The 21125-nt window shown below is 45.9% G+C and overlaps 1 protein-coding gene across 1 annotated transcript in view; it reads right to left on the bottom strand.

The window, feature by feature from the left end:
- Nucleotides 1–21125, bottom strand: part of MDN1 (midasin AAA ATPase 1) — a 354267-nt gene that overhangs the window by 120744 nt on the left and 212398 nt on the right. The window contains 4 exon segments of the mRNA XM_040347762.1: nt 6872–6980; nt 7079–7307; nt 7727–7937; nt 8116–8233. Coding sequence (XP_040203696.1) covers nt 6872–6980; nt 7079–7307; nt 7727–7937; nt 8116–8233 — 667 coding nt within the window.

Consider the following 21125-nt stretch of genomic DNA (forward strand, 5'->3'; position numbering starts at 1 on the left):
CTCCAGACATCTATCGACTAAATTCTTAAAAGAAAAAAATGATTTAGTGTGAGACTAACTGGCTCCACAGTGGGAACATAGTTAAACAGTTAATGAGGTTTAAAAAAATAAATAAAGCTGTGTGTGTGCTTTTATGATAGTATTACACTGTATATCCATGTATGTTAAGGTCAATTACCGTAGGTGCCCATCTAATAGTTTTTGGAGAATTCCACACTCCGCTCTTACAGTAAATAAACCTCTACGTAGTTTAAGGTTAAACCACCTTGTTTCTAATTTAAGTGAATAGCCGTGCTTGTTTTTAATTTCACATAAAAGTTTTATCCCTATAGTGGGGTCACCAGTACGGTATGTGTACATTGAAATCATATCCCCTCACAAGCGTCCCCTCTACAGAGAGAATAAGTTCAATGCTTGTAATCTTTCCTCAAAACCAAGATCCTCCAGTCCTTTTATTAGCCTTGTTGCCCAGTCCATCTCTTCTTGAACTTCGTCTTTTATAGCATACAAGGCATCAAAATTAACAAAAGGGCAGAAAAGCCTCTCTGAGTTGGGACAATCATTACTATAAGGCCCACTTGCCATGATCCATAATAGGGAATGGCTTTATGGGATTCCCAGCCTTTATCGTACTCAAAATATGTGGGGGGGTCAATAGTACTGGATGCATCTATCCAGAGAGCTGAATGCACAGCTTCAACCATAGAGTGCACACTAACAAGAAGCTGAAGTAGTACATTTTTTGCCACCTTTGCTAAAAAGACAGCGACTCCCTCACCTTGCACAAATGGAAGTGCCCTAAGCAATTCATGTGGAAACGACTGAATATATTATCAAGGGGTGAAGAGGCTGAAGAGCATTTACAGGTGTTGCTACCCAAAAATTCCAGTGGTGATAGCCCCTGGAAAACATCAGACATTCTGGAAGAAAATACTCCTTTAGTCAGACAGGCCTTATCTTGCACATCTGTGAGGAAGCTCAAATTAAGGGTCTGTAGCAGTACCAGCGTAAAAACTTGCTCCAGAATAAGGAACTGCTACCAGTCTGAGTGATACTTTGAGTTTCCTCAGGCTCTACAACACAATTCTTGCCATTTGTCCCATGTGATTCAGCTACAGAGTTCCTTTAATCTGCCATTGCTAAGGGAGGATCTTTCCCTGTAGGATTTGTACAGAATGGAAGCAGACTTAAGGAGGTTCAGCATGTCAAGTATGAAGGAATCACAATAAACCATGTGCGTACAGAGTTCCCAAGCCAGTGTCCCTGAAGTATCACGCAACAGGTGAAACCGCAAACTAGCATCTTGTGTCATTGGCAGAAATGATGACCAAAAGTGTGCAGTCAGGAGGAACTAGCCAGAAAGGAACTTCTGTTAGTGGTATAGTATTAAAAAAACAAAACAAAAAAAAAACACCAATTTTTAAAAAGGGGAACGTTCTCATAACATTATCTATAAAACAAAGTAAATGAGACAAAAATCAGGGTACACAAACCCACAAGTGCAGATTACCACGAAACTGTGCCCTTCAAATTTCCTGTGTGATTAGCACTGTGGTAAGTTTTGTAGGATACAATATAGTGCAGTATCCAATACTGATCGAGGAAAACAATCCAACAAGATTTGTGTAGCCAGAAACTGGTATGTGAATTCTACAGGGAAAACCCATCTTACCTTGTCTATGTCGCTTGTTCCACTCAGGCCCCAGGCTTTACTCATTATGGTGGTCAAACCCCCTGAAGGCGACTTCAGGATCTGGGTGCCATATAAATTTACCACAGTCCTGAAGCTGTATAGCACCCCATGGCTAACTCACTAATCATGAACAAAGCTGAGCACTGGATGCAGGATCCAGTGCCGAAACAAACATAACAGGCCAGCCTCACTGTTACAGGTTCAGAGGACCATTCCCAAGATGTGCATCGGGGACAACTGATCCAAAAACTTTTAATAAGACAAAGATAACCAGTCAAAGTCTGATATATTAGCCAAAGATTTGGAAAACCAAGAAAACTGGAGCCTCATGGAGTGGACAGGTGTATATGGGTTAAGTGAGGGATGGTTCCCAGAAAAGCTATTGCTAGTGTTAAATCACTGCAACGGAGCGGCACATAACCCATAGTATAAGAATCGACTCCTTTGCCCTGTACTAAATACATTGAGGCTTTTCATGACTGGTGGAGGCAGGGTTATATGGAGGATGTTTTAAAGAGTATGTATACCCAACATTTCATATTCCAGATGTGTCTGCTGTACCGTGTACTTGTATGAAAAAGTATCCGGTTTGCTACCAAACCCACCGAAGGTCCCCCCAGAGACGTTATCAAATTTCACTTTTACAGGTCCAAGGAACGGCTCCTGCAGGACGCCAGGGATCTCCCGGACCTCTCCTTCCAGGGTAATCCTCTTCAACTATTTGCAGATCCCTCTCCGGTCACTATAGCCAAACGGAGGAGTCTGAAACCCTATTTGCAGATCTTTCAAACTCGGGGCATTCAATATAGATGGGGGTTCCCCTTTAAGCTCTCCTTTTATCACCTTGGCCGTCAGTATCATTCCTACTCTTTGCCTGACTTACGGAAACACTTTCAGGATCTACAATTTGATCTCCCTCCCTCCCAACCAGAGTCTTCCTCGCCCCACCCACAGCCGTCCCGGGCACCCCATGGATCCTCGCAGATGTCTCAGCAACAGTCCCAGGCTCTACGATCACTGCAATCACAACAATTCCAGGATGTCCCCAAAGGATGACAGCATTGACTCTCGTTTGATGTCCTGACCAGTGTCGGTTTTGTTGAATTGCCGGCTGACTTTCATCTTGAATAATGGGTATGACTGCACGTCTCACACTAGACTTTTCTTTATGAGGGCCCAGTCGTAGTACAAGGGCATTTCTGCCTCTAGATCTATAAGACATCAGGACTGCCCCCTCCCCCCTCCTTTTTTTTGCATATTTTTGATCTGTAGCTCGAGAGGGCTATCCTTGTACTGTACTGAACATTCCCATTAGAGTTGTGGGTGGGTCCTACCCATCATGGGCCACAGTCTGTGGTCCTCAAGGTCTCGGCCGTAGTCTATATTTTTGCTATTGCACTTGCCGCAAGTCAGTCTTGTGCTCTGGACCCCCGACTCCGGATGGGGGCTTCGGGGGACGAGGTTGGCCTCGGCCTATAATTTACCGTTCACAGTTTAAATTGATATGTTATACAATTTAGGTTAAGACTGTTTTACTCTTTATTCAGGTGGTGTCTACCGAACATGTTTTGTTCCACTGTTGATTTAAAGGATCACTAAAGGAAAAAAAAATTCTCAGCTAAATAGCTTCCTTTACCTTACTGCAGTCCTGGTTTCATATCCTCATTGTTCGTTTTTGCTCTGATGTTGCTGCAATTCCTCTCTGTTCTGGACACTTCCTGGTTGTCTGTTTCCTGATCACCACAGTACTGGGAGAATTCTCACTGTGGTGACTAAGGAGGTGTGATTACTGTGTGTCTAAAACTCCTCAGCACCAATCCAGTTTCGTTTTGCAAAACCTTCACTGCCCCCTATTGGCTGTGTGGCTCTGTACATCAGAGAACCAGGAAACAGCAAAAACTAAACTAAACTGTAGGTACATTATATGATTGTTTTTTATCTATTTTTAAAGGAATCAGTTAACTATGTCTCTATACCCTGTAAACAGTCATTTCAGCAAAAAAAAAAAAAAAATTCCTTTAGTGACCCTTTAATCTCAGGTTTTCAGTCTACTTTAACACTATGCTGAGTGGTTCCCGACGGACCACTGCTCCCCCATGAATTGGAACTTGGCCCGAACTGAGGTTTTGGCCAACTTCCGACCCTCCAGTGGGATTTCTGTCCCACCAACAATTGCCACCTTGATGACAGGACTGCTTTTACTCCATGTTTTACTTGGTTATTTTGTTTTTCTTTATCTGATGCCTTTAACTTTTTCTACTCTACTTCCTGGTCTTTTTATCCATTCTTTCCTCCACTAGGTCCGCGGGGTGTGTGTTTTGGAGATTGGTCTTCTGCCTATTGACAGATCTACTATGACGCTAAATTGGCTGTCCCTGAATGTTCAGGGCATGAATTCCCCTCAGAAAAGGGTGAAGGTTTTCAAGTATCTTAGGAAGCAGCGAATTGACATCGCCTGCTTACAGTAAACCCATTTTTCGGCCACTTCCTGCTCTAAATATTTTGACGCTCAGTTTCCTCAGGTGTTTTTGGCTAATGCCCCAACCAAACAAAAGGGGGTGCTCATAGCTTTCCGCAAATCGGTCCCATTTAGCTGCACTAGACAGATTGCAGACCCTGATGGCAGATACTTATTGCTACAAGGTACTATCCAAGGAAAAGAGGTCACCATTATGACTTATGCTCCAAATTCTAAACCAGAACCCTTGACTCACGTCTGCACCCTGCTGGCATCCCACCAAATGGGTACCCTCTTTCTTGCGGGTGACTCAAATTTAGTTTTGAATACATCGCTGGATAAATACCCCTCGGAGCGAATTGCTCCCTCGCTGCTAAAAAATTTGCTCGCTCTTTACAGTCCATGATCTGGTCGATCTTTGGAGGGAATGCCATCCTCGGGGTAAGGACTATACATATTACTTCCCCTGTCAGCGGTAAAGAGGCCAATGTGTGTACCTAGTACAGAGGAACACACATCGGTCTCCTCCCCTTAAGAGTCCCCTCCCCCCTACAGTCAGAACACACCTTAGAGAACATATTAACCCCTTCAACGCCCCCTAGTGGTTAACCCCTTCCCTGCCAGTCACATTTACACAGTAATCAATGCATATTTATAGCATTAATCGCTGTATAAATGTGAATGGTCCCAAAAACGTGTCAAAAAAGTGTCCGATGTGTTCGCCGCAATGTCACGGTAAAAAAATAAATCAAAAAAAAAATCGCAAATGGACGCCAATACTAGTAAAAAAATAAAATAAAATAAAATAAAAAGCCATAAATCTATCACCTATTTTGTAGACGCTATAACTTTTGCGCAAACCAATCAATATACGATTATTGCGATTTTTTTTACCAAATATATGTAGAATACGTATCGGCCTAAACTGAGGAAAATTAAAAAAAAAAAAAAAAATGATATTTATTAAATAAAAAAGTAAAAAATAGTGTTTTTTTTTTTAAAAAAATTACGCTCTTTTGTTTATAGCGCAAAAAATAAAAACCGCAGAGATGATCAAATACCACCAAACGAAAGCTCGATTTGTGGGGGGAAAAAAACAGATTTAGTTTGGGTACAGTGTTGCATGACCACGCAATTGCCATTCAAAGTGCAACAGCGCTGAAAACTAAAAATTGGTCTGGGCAGGAAGGGGGTGAAAATGCCCTGTATGGAAGGGGTTAAAAAAAACTAAAAAGGCAGAATTTTTTGTTTTGTTTTTAAATAACATGTTATACTTACCTCCACTGTGCAGATCGTTTTGCACAGAGTGTCCCCGAATCCAGTCTTCTGGGGTCCCTTGGCAGCTGTCTCGGCTCCTCCTCGCAAAAGCTTTCCACCTTCATGCAAGCGATGAAGGTGGATGCATAGGATGCATTAAGGTGAAAAAACATTCACCTTTACAACCCCTTTAAATGATTCCACTTACTTTTAAAGGATGTCCAGGGGCTTCAGTTTAGCCAAATTTTCATAGACTTAAGAAAGCCCCCAAGGTGGAATGAAGAGCGTAATTGAAAATGTTCTTACTGAATTTTTGAGGAAGTCACGTGATCATCACGATGTGTGTGGGAGAAGTCAGGTGAGAGAGTACTGTGTTTGTGAAACATACAAAAGCATACGGGAGCCGTGATCACCATCGGGTGATCTTTTGAAGTGCACGGTTTCAAGCTTTAAAAAGGGACACTAAAGGTTCCCTTGTTTTTTTTTTTTTAAACAACAAACATGTTATACTTGCCTCCACTGTGGAGCTTGTTTTGAACATAGCGGCCCTGATCATGGTCTTCTGGGGTCCCTCGGCAGCTGTCTCGGCTCCTTCCTGCAAGAACTAACCCCCTTCATGGGAGCTCTCTCTCCGCTAATCCGCAGATGTTTTTCCAACATAATGCATAGAATGCATTATGGTGAAAAAACATGTACCTTTACAACCCCTTTAATGCAAGTGGATATTATGCAATAAATGTGAAACCTTTATATACTACACAATGGGTGCGTTTCTTTTTTTACTGAGGGGACGTGGAGGAAAGGAAGTCCATACAAAGCCAGGTCAGTGAGGAATGAACAGCTGAGGAGCCTGGAATTAACCCCCAGCAGGAGAAGGCGATTTTAGACCTGGAAACAGATCTAAACTGGAGGTGAGCGCAGTAGTGAAAAGTGGGAGTCACTGCACAAAAAAACTCCAGGATATGAGAAGCACATTAAAAAAGGAAAAAAGTATTTCAAAGAAAAGCACTATTAATTGAACTATAGTCATCAGGGACTGTCACATTACATTTCATTGTACAAGAGAAAGTTTGTCCCCAAATAATGAAAGCAGTTTTGTGGTTTGAAAGTAAGGTTTTGGTTTAAAAACGTTAAATTGGATTGCACACGGAATGGGGCAGCCAACATTTTTGATTAAAAATTTCCTTGCTGGCAAACTAGTTGGATTATTTTCCCCTCTCGTTTCCGATCTGAAAACGATCTATATTATATATATATATATATATATATATATATATATATATATATATATAAAAAGAGTGAATAGGTTTTGTTTATGGATCATAGCAGTGGTTAAAAATCATGTTGCCTCATTTGTACCCAATTAAAAAGCTTTTTGTGATTAATATTTTAGTAAGCAATTACAAAAATCAAGGATAAAAAGAAAAAACTAAGTACTGTTCCAGCAGGAAATATAACTCTACCTCAGAATGCTGAGTAAGAAAGTTGAAAGCGCGAACATGCTGCGAAGGCAAGGAGGTATGTTTCAAACAAAATGACACCAGCTGATTCAAGTCAGACTGCATGTTCTTTCTGTGGAGGCAAAAAAAAAAAAAAATAACCATAAAAATGCTACAAAGTTTTCATATTCCATTCTGCATGAAAATTGAACCACTGCATATTGTCATTACCTTACATAGTAAGAATGTGACAGCAGGTCAGTCACCAGTTTGTACTGCCAAAGCAGCATGAGATATTCCATGCTTGGCCACATCTGAACTTCACTTGAAAGCTGTGCTAAATCCTTTTGGTCCATTGGAGTATATGATTGCTCTTCATTACCTTTTTCATCAGAAAGTAAGGGAATTTTCTGCTCCTTCATATGCGACCTCAGTATTTCCACTGACACAGAGAGTCTCTCTGCAAAAAGAAATATCTGTGATGATAAACTAGAGTACGTGCTTAGAAGACAACAGACGTGTGACTTTCAGTGATCTATTTCTCACGATATATACATATTTTTCACAGGAACCACATGTCTATCCTTTCAACAAAAAATAAGCAAACATCCCCCCCTCCCCACCACCACCACTTTCTTCATATTAAAACAGAACATGCACACACTCAGAAAGCAAGACACCTAGCAGGCAAAAGTAACAATTTAATGGGTCATATGTTGCATTTTAGTCCAAGGCATTTCAATTGAGAAATAGCTGTCATGAGAGCCCTTAATCAGAGGATTTTTTAGATTCTATTTGAAATAAAAAGCAAACTAGCATATTAAGCATGTCAATTATAACTCACGTTACTTATTTACGCAAGGTAAAGAAAGCCATTACCAGTGTTCACATCTTCTTGATGATTTGCACGAAGGATAGATGTCCATTCTTGTAGCAATTTGTGTTTGGTTTCCCAATCAGAGCTAGCTGCTTTTAATCTATAGAAGTCACGCTGGCAACTGCTCTCTCCTTTAGCTGGTCTCAGATCAACTACATTAAGGGAATTGCTGAGAGCTTTCAGTTTATCCATACACTGTACCACAGAGGCCTCCTGTAAATTTTACAAGGTAAAAAGTATTTATGGGCACACAACTGCGACAAACTTTAAATTATAGTGCTGCTATAGAGGCATTATAGGTACATCCATTACACAGTATAAGTAAATAAAAAAGTTGCAGCAATAGCAAAATGTGTGTATATATTTTCTCAAATTATATTGGGTGTAATACCTTGAAAGGTAGAGGTCTGCCAAGAATTTTCTGAAGCAGCTTTACACTAGGAGGCATTTGTGTGGATGAGAGACATTCCTGAATACTCTCAGAAACAGACTGGACTTCCTGAGAAAGCCTAGAGACAGAGAAATCATTAATGTTAACAGTGTGTATAAGCTCATGAGAAATTCAACTAAATGCTTGCATTCACCAAGGGACATTCTAAAATATCACATTATGCCAATATCACAGAACAAAAGCCAGCAATGTGCAAGCAGCAAATAAAGAGGTTAGTATAGAATGCCATCTTGCATGTTAAAGTTTAGGGAAAGCTTTTCTTCTCTTCCTCCTGGGTGCTTCACGGCGGCTTCCCCTGCGTCTCCTCCTCGGCGGCCAATAGGACCGCTTCACCTCTTGGCCAGTCAGGTGACGGGTCTCAGGACCCACTTCCTGATTGGCCTGGAGGAGAATCAGAAAGCCAATAACGAATATTATTTTGCTATTGCCACACAACTGGCACAGTAGTCTGCGCCTTGAGCCTACCCTTATTTGAAGCCTATTCGAGCCTCTGGCTCCAATCACGTGCTTCTTATAATAATAAAAAAAAAAAAAAAAAACACACAACCTTCCTATTGGAATTCATGCGTCCGACGCCCCGCATGTAGATTAGGGGGCCGGACGCATGGATTAGGGGGGGCGGCACCCCTGCGCCCTGCATAGTGAGCTGCCACTGGCATTAATGTAAAAGTGTTTTAACTTTAGAAGCACTTTAAGCTAAACTATATGCAAGCTTTGTCATCTATATGTAGGGATCTTCCTATCAATGCGTGTGACAGAGCTAGGCCAATCAAAACTGACACAGGAAAGTCATTTGCCCTGGGTAGAATACAACTCCATTAACTCATAGCTTACAGGACTTTCACCCATGAACAGCTAAATGTAGCAGTGAGTGAGAGAAAGGCAAATTATTCCCTAAAAAGAAGTCTACAGTAAAGTGGAATTAAACCCTGCTATATTTGAGCAATGCAATTTCCGCCAGCAAGCTTGCCAGGGTAGACATCTTTGTAAAGGTTTTCAAGGTTCGAAATCTAGGGTAATCTTGATTGGCTGGCTTCTGGTTTTGGTCTAGGAGTCACACCAAATATATCCTACTGGGAAGTATCATGACGTGTACCATTTGGATACTGGTTCGTTTGATAGATATTCTTGTAGCTTACAAGTCACTCAGAAATTTGGCATACATATAGTTCACTCAATCAGTAATTCTGAACAGTGAGGAAAATTGTCACGATTATATTTTACCACACAAGGGTGACCAAAACTGCACAGGTTACTGTCACCAACTCAACATAATAGAATGCAAAATAGGTTTGAACATTAGATATTTAAAGATAGAACTTATATTCCCAAATTGAACTTGTGCATCAATAACACTGCCTTTAAAAAGCATGAATTAATGGTTTAAATTTGAATTGCAGGCACCAAGAGGACAACACTTAGCCTATTGCAGTCATTTGAAAAGAAACTTCTCATGCAGATATGGATCTCATTGAGATTTCAACAACTTAATTACCGATACATTAGTGGTGCGGTTTTTAGATCACTGGGTTTTGTATGTGCAATAAAAGGCTGCTTTAATTACGTATGTTAATCAATTGGCTTTGACATGAGTTTTGGTGGCTCTAAATTGTGGTTGTAATTTTTCCTGCATATGTTTAAAATCTGTATAAAAGTAAAATTCTGGATTTATACTTTAACCACTTGACCAGGCCATTTTTTGAGATACGGCACTGCGTTAATTTAACTGACAATTGCGTATGTGACGCTGTACCTTAATAAAATTTGTAATTTTTTTCCCACAGAAGTTTCTTTTGGTGGTATTTGATCACCTTTGCGTTTTTTTTTTAATGTAGGCCAATATGTATTGTGCTACAAATTTGTGGTAAGAAAAAAAAAATCCCAATAAGCATATATTGATTGGTTTGCGCAAAAGTTATAGCATCTACAAATTATGGGATTTTGTTTTGCATTAATTTGTTTACTAGTAATGGCGGCAATCAGTGACTTCTAGCGAGACTGCGATATTGGGGCGGACACCGACACTCATGGGCAAATGGTTAAAGCGTAGTTCCAGTCCCCCAAACATTTTTTTTTTTAAACATTGCTCTGTAATTGTCAAATATTGAAGAACATTACTAACATGTCATATTGTTAGCGCTTTTAATTTCTTTAGAAACAGTTCATTGCTCACAGATCTCGGAAGCAGGCAGGTTCCATTTTAGATGTGGGCATCTAAAATCCTAATGTGTTTATTTCCTGTATTTCTTTGCAGGTGGATACCCAGCATGCACCTCCCGATCTCAGGGGATGCGAGGCCGTCCTTTCTGCCTGACAGGTTGCCATAGCAATATCGGCGGAAGGTCCACACCATTGCTACCTGACAGCAACCTGTCAGAGGAGAGGTCGGATCTCCCGCTCGCATCATTTCCTCTCTGCAAATAACGCAATATTTCGGCAATTGGCGATTCGCAAGGACTTCTGGAGTACATGACGCCGCTATCCCAGGAACCCTTGCAGATCGCCTAGTGACGTAATCACCGGGCGGAAGAATAAGAAAAGAAAAAAAAGGTATTTCCAAACAAATAAATTAAATTGTGAAAACAGGTGAGCTAAGGGGATGCTTGTACTAGAAGGCATGGATCAGTGCTCCTGCTTAGCAGACACACAGGATCCATGCCTTCTGTTCTGACAGAACGGTGATCTTCCTTGTTTACATAGGTAGACTGCCATTAGGCCTGTGTACTAAAGCATTGGCGGGTGCCGGGGGACATGGAGTTGGCCGTACCAACCAATCAGCTCTCGCTTTGTTTAATCATACCGGGAGTGGGCTGCTGGCGGAGCACCACAGACCCAGAAGTGCAGGATCACGTACAAGTTTTATGCGATCCTGGGCAGCAGAGCCTCATTGCACGCGAGTGTGTGTCATATTATAATTATATATATATATATATATATATATATATATATATATATATATATATATATATATATATATATATATATATATATATATATATATATATATAGTATTTATCGGCGTATATCGCGCACTATTTTCCCCTTAAAATCGTGGGTGCGCGATATACGCTGTTAGCCGGTTCGGCTTCGCTCACGCATAAACGTCACAGAGCGTGAGCTAAGCTGAGCCTTGCCGAATGTACCCGAGTGTACTGCACTCGGTATATGTCGGCGGAGGCGTTCGAACTGAGCGTGGGAATCGGGGACTCGACGTGAGGCGCGCGCTGGAGAAGCCGGGAGGACACCATCGAGGCCGCAGACGGACGCCGGACCGGACGATGGACGCTGGGAAGACACCAAAACTGTAAGTAATGAAATCATATAACTTTTTTTTTTACAGGAATTTCGGGGGCAACATTGGGGGTGCGCGATATACGCGGGAGCGCGTTATACCGCGATAAATACGATATATATATATATATATATATAACACATACATACACACACAGTATAGGGTCGGCAAGCGGTTAATAAACCATAGGTATAGAAAGTGTCCGAGAAAGGTTAAATGTCTTTAGCAGATGTAGGGTACTGTAGAGATATACAGTGGGTAAAAGTAGTATTGAACACATCACCATTTCTCTTCCATTCATGGACGGACACAGCAGCCTTTGACCTTAGGTTATATCCGCTTCCTTCCAGGAGAGTTAGACAGAAAAAAAGCACTTTAAGTGTTAACACTTTCCTCAGTGCAGCTCCTCCCAGGGGGCGTGTTTCCCCAGGTATAACCCACACCCTGCTCTAGCAGCCTCAGTTTTTCTCTGCCTAACGGTCCGGAGAGAACAGGCCCTTTAGAGTCCTGTACTCTGGACATTTTTTTGCGATTTTTTCCGCTTATTGTTTTTGTTCCTGCATTTTTGGTTCCTTAGATTCTACTATCAACTACCGACTGGGTGACAGGCTGGGTCTTGACTCTTGCAGTCCCCCCATGTTCGGCCATTGAGCGTGTGCCGGCCTTCAGCTCAGCTTTGGGTCATCCACGACAGGCCCCATTGCTCCAGGGGCGGCCGGGGAACTTCATGTTCCAGGGCACACAAATGACCGGTCTCTATGGCTTTGTCAGTGTGTCTGGCCGACAGCCATGCCGATAGTGGACGTTGGTTCTGTCTGGGATACATCCAGCCGGTGGTCGCAGGACGGGTAAGTAGTGGCCCCTTGCTCAGGTAAGGTGGTATGGCTGGTGTTTTCCCCTGGGGGGTCGACTGAGGGTTCACCCTGCTTTCCTCTCTCCCTTATTTCCTCTCCCTCCTTCCACATTTGGGTAGCGGCTGTGAGGGGGGGGGCCTTCTGGGGTCTCTTTATTACCACGGGACCGGTGTGTAGCGGGGGCTGTGTGTGTTTTACATACAGGTTTGTGTGTGCTGCGCTGTGTGTACTGCGCTGGGTGCTGTCACTATGGGTATTTTATACGGCGCAACGGCCGCCATTTTGCTGTGGTCGCGGTTTATATGGCTCGGCGGCCATTTTCCTGTAGTCCTATGGTGTTTTTTCCCTCATACGGCGGCCATCTTTGAATTCTATTGGCCTTGTGCGATCGTTTTAGCGCTGCAAACAGACCGCGAATCTCCCTGAGGTGACAGGCGGGTGCACACTTCAGCTCTTTCTCAGCTCACGCTGCACCGGGTGGGGTGGTGCGTTCCCTGGGGGCTTCTACCTCTGTTGTAGCAGCCAGGAGGTGACCGGTGGGTGGTTCTGCCTTGCAGTTCAGGGTGACACAGCGGTGGGGCATTATGGAACCTGAACGGGTACTTCTGCCCCAGCAATGCCTGAGTTAACCCTTGGTGCCCCTCCCCCTGTCACGTCTGTTGAGGCAATGTCGGCTGTCCTGGAGGAGTTTCTCGCAGGTTTGAAGCGGCTAGTGGCCAGAAGGGGGGTAAAAAGCGCCCCCTCCCTGAGCCTGCTTCTGGGGATGTCTCTGACACGGAATCAGGCTCTGCTATTGCTTCTGCCTCTGGTTCTGCAATGTTAGATGCGGGCTTAACCCACGCGGACAGTGACAATGGCTCTGCTTCAGCGTCAGTTGCTGATAAGGAATTTGTTGGAGTTCTTATTTCTGCGGTGCGTGATACTCAGAAACTTGAGGATGTGGCGGAGGCACCTGATGTGCCAGTCCCTTTTGGATTCCGCAAACCGCCACGCATCGCATAAGTGTTTCCTTGTGTTCCTTGTTTGGACAAATTGTTGTACAAGGAATGGGATACCCTGCAAAAGTTTTTGCCTTTCCAAAAAACTTTGCAACCCGTTATCCCTTTGAGGAGGACTTTTTGAAAAAGTGGGTCTCTCCTCTGTCTGTGGACCCTCCCGTGTCCAGATTGAGCAAGGCCACCTTGTTGCCTGTGGAAGGGGCTCCTGCATTTAAGGACCTTGCTGATAGGAGAGTGGAGGCTGTGAGACCGGTTTTGGCCGGGACTCTGGTGTCGCAGACACTGACTGAACGGGTAAAGTTTTTGCTACAGGAGCTGGAGGCGCTGGATGCTTCCGAGACCTGTAAGGACCTGGCTGAACAGTTGGTTCAGGGTCTGAATTTTGTCCGAGTCAGCCCTGGATATGCTCCCCCTTGTGTGGCTGAAGTGCTGGTCTGCGGGACCAGTCCTCCAAGAAGGCCTTGGTGGATTTACCCTTTAAGGGTGAACGGCTTTTTGGGGCGTCCCTGGATGACATCCTAAATGATACCACAGGTGGTAAGAGCACACTGCTCCCGCAGTCTGGGAAGGGCAAGGAGCCTCGCCGTAAGCTAGGGCCCTCCTTTACTACTCCAAGCATTTTTTGTGCCCGCCCAGTGCGGCAGGAAAAAGTTTTCAAGGTGCTAAGACCCCCGCTGCAGGGCAGAAACGCACCTGGTACCGCAAGCCTATGGACAAACCTGCTTCCGCATGAGGTCTGCCCCCGCCTGTGTCTCAGGTGGGGGGGGGCGACTTCACGGCTCGGTGGAGGTCTCTTCTTTTCGACCGTTGGGTTTGCGAAGCAGTTACCTTGGGGTACAAGATAGAGTTTATCTCTTGTCCAAACAGTTTTTTCCTTCCAACCTCCAGCTTCCTCCGGCTCGCCGGCAGGCTCTGTCAGGGGCTGTCCAGGATCTACTGGACAGGGGAGTGATTGTACCAGTTCCCTCGTTGGAACGGTTTCAGGGGTTTTACTCCAATCTGTTCGTGGTCCCCAAGTAGGAAGGGGTCCGTCCAATCCTGGACCTCAGGCCCTCAATTGTTTCTTCAAGGTTGCAACAATTCAGGATGGGTGTCAATTCGCTTCGGTAATAGCGGCGCTCCATCAGGGGGACTTTCTGGCGTCCTTGGACATCATGGACGCATACCTACATGTTCCCATATGCACAAAGCACCAGAGGTTTCTGCGATTTGTGGTCGGGGAGGACCATATTCAATTTGTGGCCCTCCCGTTCGGCTTGGCATCAGCACCACGGGTTTTCACCAAGGTGCTGCCTCAGATACTGACCCTGCTGAGACAGCGGGGGATCGCTATCGTGGGATATCTGGACGACCTTCTCCTGCAAGCTTCTTACTGCTCAGAATTAGAAGAGGACGTGTATCACGTGTCAGACTCTCCAAGAGTTCGGCTGGCGTTCTGAATGTCCAGATGGTCGGTGTTGGTTCCGTCTCAGAGACTGGAATACATGGGCTAGTCCTGATTCCGCGGAGGGGAGAGTTTTTCCTCCAACGGAGAAACTTCAGACGCTGCAATCTGCGGTGCGGCAGTTGTCGACCTAGAAGTGTCATCTCTTCGATTTCTGCATGAGGGTTCTGGGTCTGATGGTGGCCTCTTGCGAGGTGGGCCCGTATGCCCAACTCCACACCAGGGTGCTACAGAAGGAAATTCTGTCACGTTGGGACAAGCTCCCATCATCTCTGGGTTACCAGATTCAGTTGTCAACGGGTCAAGTCTTCCCTGGTGTGGTGGCTGACGTCTCTGGTGCTTCAGACCGGGAAGTAGTTTCTGCCGTGCCACTGGACCGTGGTCACGACGGTTGCCAGCCTCTCCGGTTGGGGGGCATTTGGGGCCCCCAGTCAGCCCAGGGGCGCTGGGCTCAGGAGGAGTCCCGCCTGCCAATCAATATGCTGGAGCTCCGAGCAATCAAGCTGTGCCTTGCCAGGTGGTCCCTGGATCTCCAGGGCCAACCGGTCAGGATCCAGTCCGACAACGCCACGGCCGTGGCATACGTCAATGATCAGGGGGGCACACGGAGTTCAGCTGCAGCGACGGAGGTCGCGCACATCCTTCGGTGGGCCGAAGGGTCTGTTCCGGCTCTGTTGGCCGTGTACATTCCGGGAGTACAGAATTGGCGAGCCGACTTCCTAAGTCGCCAAACACTAGACCAAGGAGAGTGGTCACTTCACCCGGAGGTGTTTCAGAGTCTGTGCCGAAAGTGGGGCACTCCAGACGTGGACCTTCTAGCGTCCCATCTCAAATCAGAAGGTACCACGATCGTGGCCAGGTCAAGAGAGCCGTGGGCGGACGCATCAGACACGTTGGTGGCACCTTTGGGGTCGATATCGCCTAATTTACGCCTTCCCTTCTCTAAAGCTTCTTCCTCGCCTGCTGCGCCTACCCCTGAGAGAAGATCTTCTGTCGCAGGGTCCGATCTACCTCACGTAGGATTTACCATCGTACGTGGAAGGCCTACATCTCTATGTGTGAGGAGATGAAGTGGCACCCTTGTACAAACGTGGTGTCCAGGATTCTGCTGTTTTTACAGCGGGGAGTGGATCAGGCTCTCGCCTTAGGTACGGTTAAGAGTCAGATTTCAGCTCTGGCTGTTTACTTTCAGCGACCCTTGGCGTCGCACTTCTTGGTGCGTACGTTTGTACAGGGGGTCCGGCATGTGGCCCCTCCGGTGCGCCATCCACTACCCCCATGGGACTTGAATTTAGTCCTTTCGGTGCTTCAGGATGCTCCCTTTGAGGACATTCGGAAGATTCCTTTGTTGACTGTCACAAAAGGTGTTTTTTCTGGTAGCAATTACCTTGTTAAGACCGCCAGCTCGGATACTCGTCTGGTCTTGCAAGGCTCCCTACTTGGTCATCCATAAGGATAAGGTGGTGCTGCGACCTCAGTCGTTCTTTCTCCCAAATGTCGTTTCGGCTTTTCACATCGAGGACATTGTTCTTCCATCCTTATGTCCTCAGCCGAAAAAAACAGGCCACTTTACATTCCCTGGATGTGGTTCGGGCCCTACGTGTGTACTTATCTGCTACGGCTCCATTCCGGAAGTCAGACTCACTGTTCGTGTCGGTGGCTGGTCCTAAAAAAAGGCCTGGCAGTCTCGTCGGCCACCATTTCTAGGTGGATCCGACAGGTTGCGATTCAGGCCTATGCCCTGAAGGGGCGGGCGCCTCCCTTTCACGTTACGGCGCATTCGACCAGGGCAATCGGTGCCTCTTGGGCTTTCCAGCATCAAGCCTCTGTTACAGGTGTGTAAGGCAGTGACCTGGTCGTCGGTCCACACTTTTTCAAAGTTTTACATGGTGGATGTTAGGGCATCTTCTGATGCCTCTTTCGGCCGCAAGGTGTTACAGGCGGCAGTTTAAGGTTGGAGTTCCTCCGGTTTTGTTTGGGGTGTAACCTGGTTTGCTGCGTTGTTTTCCCACCCATCAAATTTTTTGACACTGCTTGGGGACGTCCCTAAGGTCAAAAGCTGCTCTGTCTGTTCATGAACGGAAGAGAAAATGGGATTTTTGTACTCACCGTAAAATCCATTTCTCTGAGTTCATGGACGGACACAGTACCCACCCCTCCTTTTGTTTGTGCTGCTTGTTACGAACTGAGGCTGCTAGAGCACGGTGTGGGTTATACCCGGGGAACCACGCCTCCTGGGAGGAGCTGCACTGTTCACTTAAAGTGCTTTTTTTCTGCCCAACTCTCCTGGAAGGAAGCAGGTATAACCCAAGGTCAAAGGCTGCAGTGTCCGTCCATGAACTCAGAGAAATGGATTTTACGGTGAGTACAAAAATCCTATTTTATCTAGGTAAATATATTTCTAATGGTGCTATTGACATGAAATTTTCACCACGTCGGTAACAACCCATGCAATCTATTCATGCAAAGAAACCAAAACAAAGTTCAGAAATTAAGCTGTGTAATAAAACGGAATGACACGGGGAAAGTATTGAATATGCAAACTGAAAATGTAATACTTCACACAAAATCCTTTGTTGGGAATGACTGTTTCAATATGCCTCCTATATGGAGAAACTAGTCGCATGCATTCCTCAGGTGTGATCTTGGCCCATTCTTTCCACACAGTCTTAAATTCTTGAAGGTTTTGTGGGCCGCTTCTATGAACTCTGATCTTAAGTTCTTTTCATACATTTTGATTCAAGTCAGGTGATTGGCTGAGCCATTCTAGCAGCTTTAAATTTATTTTATTTCTTTAAGCAATTGAGAGTTTCCATGGCTTTGTGTTTGGGATCATTGTCTTGCTGAAATGTCCACCCTTGTTTCATCATCCTGGTAGATGGCAGTAGATTTTTATCAAGAATGTCTTGGTACATTTTTCCACTCATGCTTCCTTCAATGAACATGAAGTTTGCCGATACTGTATGCTGAAAAAAAGGGATTTTTATTAACAGCTTACCTGTAAAATCCTTTTCTTGTAGTACATCACGGGACACAGAGCAGCATAGCCATTACATATGGGTTATATAGTGTACCTTCAGGTGATGGACACTGGCACTCTCCGACAGGAAGTTCCCTCCCTATATAACCCCCACCCATAGTGGGAGTACCTCAGTTTTGTAGCAAGCAATATGCATCCCAAAATTCCCCATAAGAGGGGTGGGAGCTCTGTGTCCCGTGATGTACTACAAGAAAAGGATTTTACAGGTAAGCTGTTAATAAAAATCCCTTTTTCTTTATCGTACATCACGGGACACAGAGCAGCATAGCCATTACATATGGGATGTCCCCAAGCAATGCTCCATGAGGGGAGGGAGACAACCAGAAAAAACCAAACAAGAGGTGCCACCGGACAAGAGGAGATTAAACTGCGGCCCGCAGTACCGCCTGCCCAAAGGCTGAATCAGCGTTCCTCCTAACGTCCATTTGATAAAATTTTGCAAATGTGTGGACAGATGACCAGGTTGCTGCCCTGCAGACCTGAGCCATAGGGACCTGGTGATACGCTGCCCAAGAGGCACTTATAGCTCTAGTGGAATGAGCCTTAACCGATAAGGGTGGACTCTTCCCCTTCAGGCCATAGGCCTGAATAATCGTCTGCCTAATCCACTTAGCAATAGTGGCCTTAGACGCTGCCTGGCCCTTCTTGGGCCCTTCCGGCAGAATGAATAAGACGTCCGTCTTACGAATCTGGGCTGTAGCTTCCAAGTAAATCTTTACAGCTCTAACTACATCCAAGGAATGTAGTAACCTCTCTTCCTTAGAAGAAGGCTTTGGAAAAAATGATGGAAGAATCACATCTTGATTAAGGTGAAAATTTGATACCACCTTAGGCAGGAAGGACGGAAGCGGCCGCAAAACGACCCTGTCCTTATGCAATAATAAATAAGGTGCCTTACATGACAAGGCTGCCAACTCCGACACCCTTCTGGCGGATGCCATGGCCACCAGAAACACTAGTTTCCTAGTCAAAAGGACCAAAGGGATCACGGACAAGGGCTCAAAGGGCTGGCTTTGCAAGGCCGATAGAACCAAATTTAGATCCCAAGGATACAGGGGAGCTTTAATCGGGGGATTCACCCGAATAACACCTTGTAAAAAGGATTTCATTAAGGAATGGGCAGCCAACGATCTCTGGAAGAAGACCGACAAGGCAGACACCTGCCCCTTGATTGTGCGACCGCCAAACCTTTTTCCACTCCCAACTGTAAAAACTCCAGATTCTCCCAATAGTATATTTGCGGGATCCCATTTCCTGGTTTCACACCAGGTAATATAGGCCTTCCACACCCTATAGTATATTAACCTGGAAACTGGTTTTCTTGCGTTTATAAGGGTAGAAACGACTGCCTGAAAGGCCTCTGTTTCTGAGAATCAGGGACTCAGCCGCCAGGCCGTTAAATTTAGGGCCTGTAAGGCAGGGTGGTAGAATGGCCCTTGTGAGAGGAGGTCCGGACGTAGAGGGAGGACCCAAGGCTCCTCTACGGTCATCCTTTTTATCAAGAGTACCAAGTGTCTTCGGGGCCACGCTGGGGCCACTAGAATCGCTGGCCTGCGTTCCCTTGGAATTCTGTGAAGAAGACGGGTAGCATCCGTATTGGAGGGAAGGGCATAGATTAGCGCAAACTGATGCCAAGGACACACCAAGGCATCTGTCCCGCAGGCCAATGGATCCCTCGTTCGAGAGACAAAGTTTGCTACTTTGGCATTGAATCTGGACGCCATAATGTCCACCTCCGGAGTACCCCACTTCCGGCAAATGACCTGGAACACTTCGGGATGGGGGGGACCACTCCCCTGGGGACATCTGTGTGGCGGCTGAGGAAGTCCCGCTTGCCAATTGTCCACCCCCGGGGATAAAGATAGCTGAGATGCAGGGGACATGGGCTTCTGCCCATGAAAAGATCCGATCTACCTCCCTTTGGGCTGGCCCTGACTCCTGGTGCCACGCCTGGTGGTTTTATATAAGCTACGGCAGTGGCATTGTCGGATTGTACCCTTACTGGGGAGCCCTGCAGAACCTCCGTCCAGCCCAAAAGAGCCAAACCGAGCTGCTCGGATCTCTAAGACATTTATGGGTAGGGCTGATTCCTGCCCTTGACCATTTCCCCTGTAGGGTTAAATCGTCTAGGACTGCACCCCAACCTGATAGGCCCTGGCGTTCCGTGGTTACTATCCTCCATGAGGGGGGATTGAACGATCTCCTTTCAGAAGATTTTTGTGTGACTAGCCACCAACACAGGCTCTGCCTTACCGCATAGGAAGGGAAATGGGAAGATCCAAGGCCTGGAGTCTTTTGTCCCAGGCCGTGAGAATTGCTCTCTGAAGCCTCCGAGAATGGATCTGGGCATAGGGCACTGCCTCGAAGGTGGCCACTAGCTTTCCCAACAGGCGCATGCAGAGGCGTATAGATGGCCTTGTGCTGCTTAGGGACTATGTGGATTAACTCCCTTATCGAGGTCCACTCTGGACTGGGCAGGAAGATCCGTTGTTGTCTTGTATCTAAAATCAGACCTAGATACTCCAACCTTCTTGTGGGCTGTAAAGGCCGATTTTTGTCCCGGTTTAGAACCCAACCCAGGGACTCTAGGCAGTTTACTGCCTAGGCAACACTGCCCGATTTTAGACCGGCCGCTGAGTGGTCGACTACCAAAGATCGTCTAGGTCGGCCTGATCAGATATGCCCTGTTCCCTTTAGGATGGCTAATACGGGGCCAGGATCTTCGTAAAAACCCGAGGGGCCGTGGCTAGTCCGAACGGAAGAGGCCACGAACTGATAATGCCGATAGTTTAGGGCAAAACGCAGATACCTGTAATGGCCTGGGAAAAATCGGAACGTGCAGGTATGCGTCCTTTTTATATCGATGGAGGCCAAGAACTCCTTTCCTTGGAGGGCGGCCACCACCGAACGAATGGGACTCCATTCGAAAAGACCGGACTCTTAAAAGCGGTTTAATAACTTTAGGTCCAGAATAGGCCTGACGTCGCCGTTTGGCTTCGGGACAACGAAGAGTTGAGTAAAACCCTTGTCCTTGCTCCCCTGCTGGTACTTCCATAAATCACTCCTTGAGATAGAGTCGCTCTAGGGCGGACAGAAGCGATGCCTGTCTCTGAGGGTCGCCTGAAGTCTTGACGTTTGAAAGTGAGGAGGGGGGAACTCCCGAAACTCCAGCTTGTACCCCTGAGTTACTGAGGACAGAACCCATTGGTCGGTAACTTGGGCCCCCCACAACTCCGAGAACAACCGGAGTCTTCCCCCCACTCGAGAGAGTGGGGGCGCCCCTTCACAAGGCTGCCTTAGGGGCAGCTTTAACCGGCTTACG

The sequence above is a fragment of the Rana temporaria genome, chromosome 4, assembly GCF_905171775.1.
Source record: "Rana temporaria chromosome 4, aRanTem1.1, whole genome shotgun sequence".
In the NCBI taxonomy this organism is placed as follows: domain Eukaryota; kingdom Metazoa; phylum Chordata; class Amphibia; order Anura; family Ranidae; genus Rana; species Rana temporaria.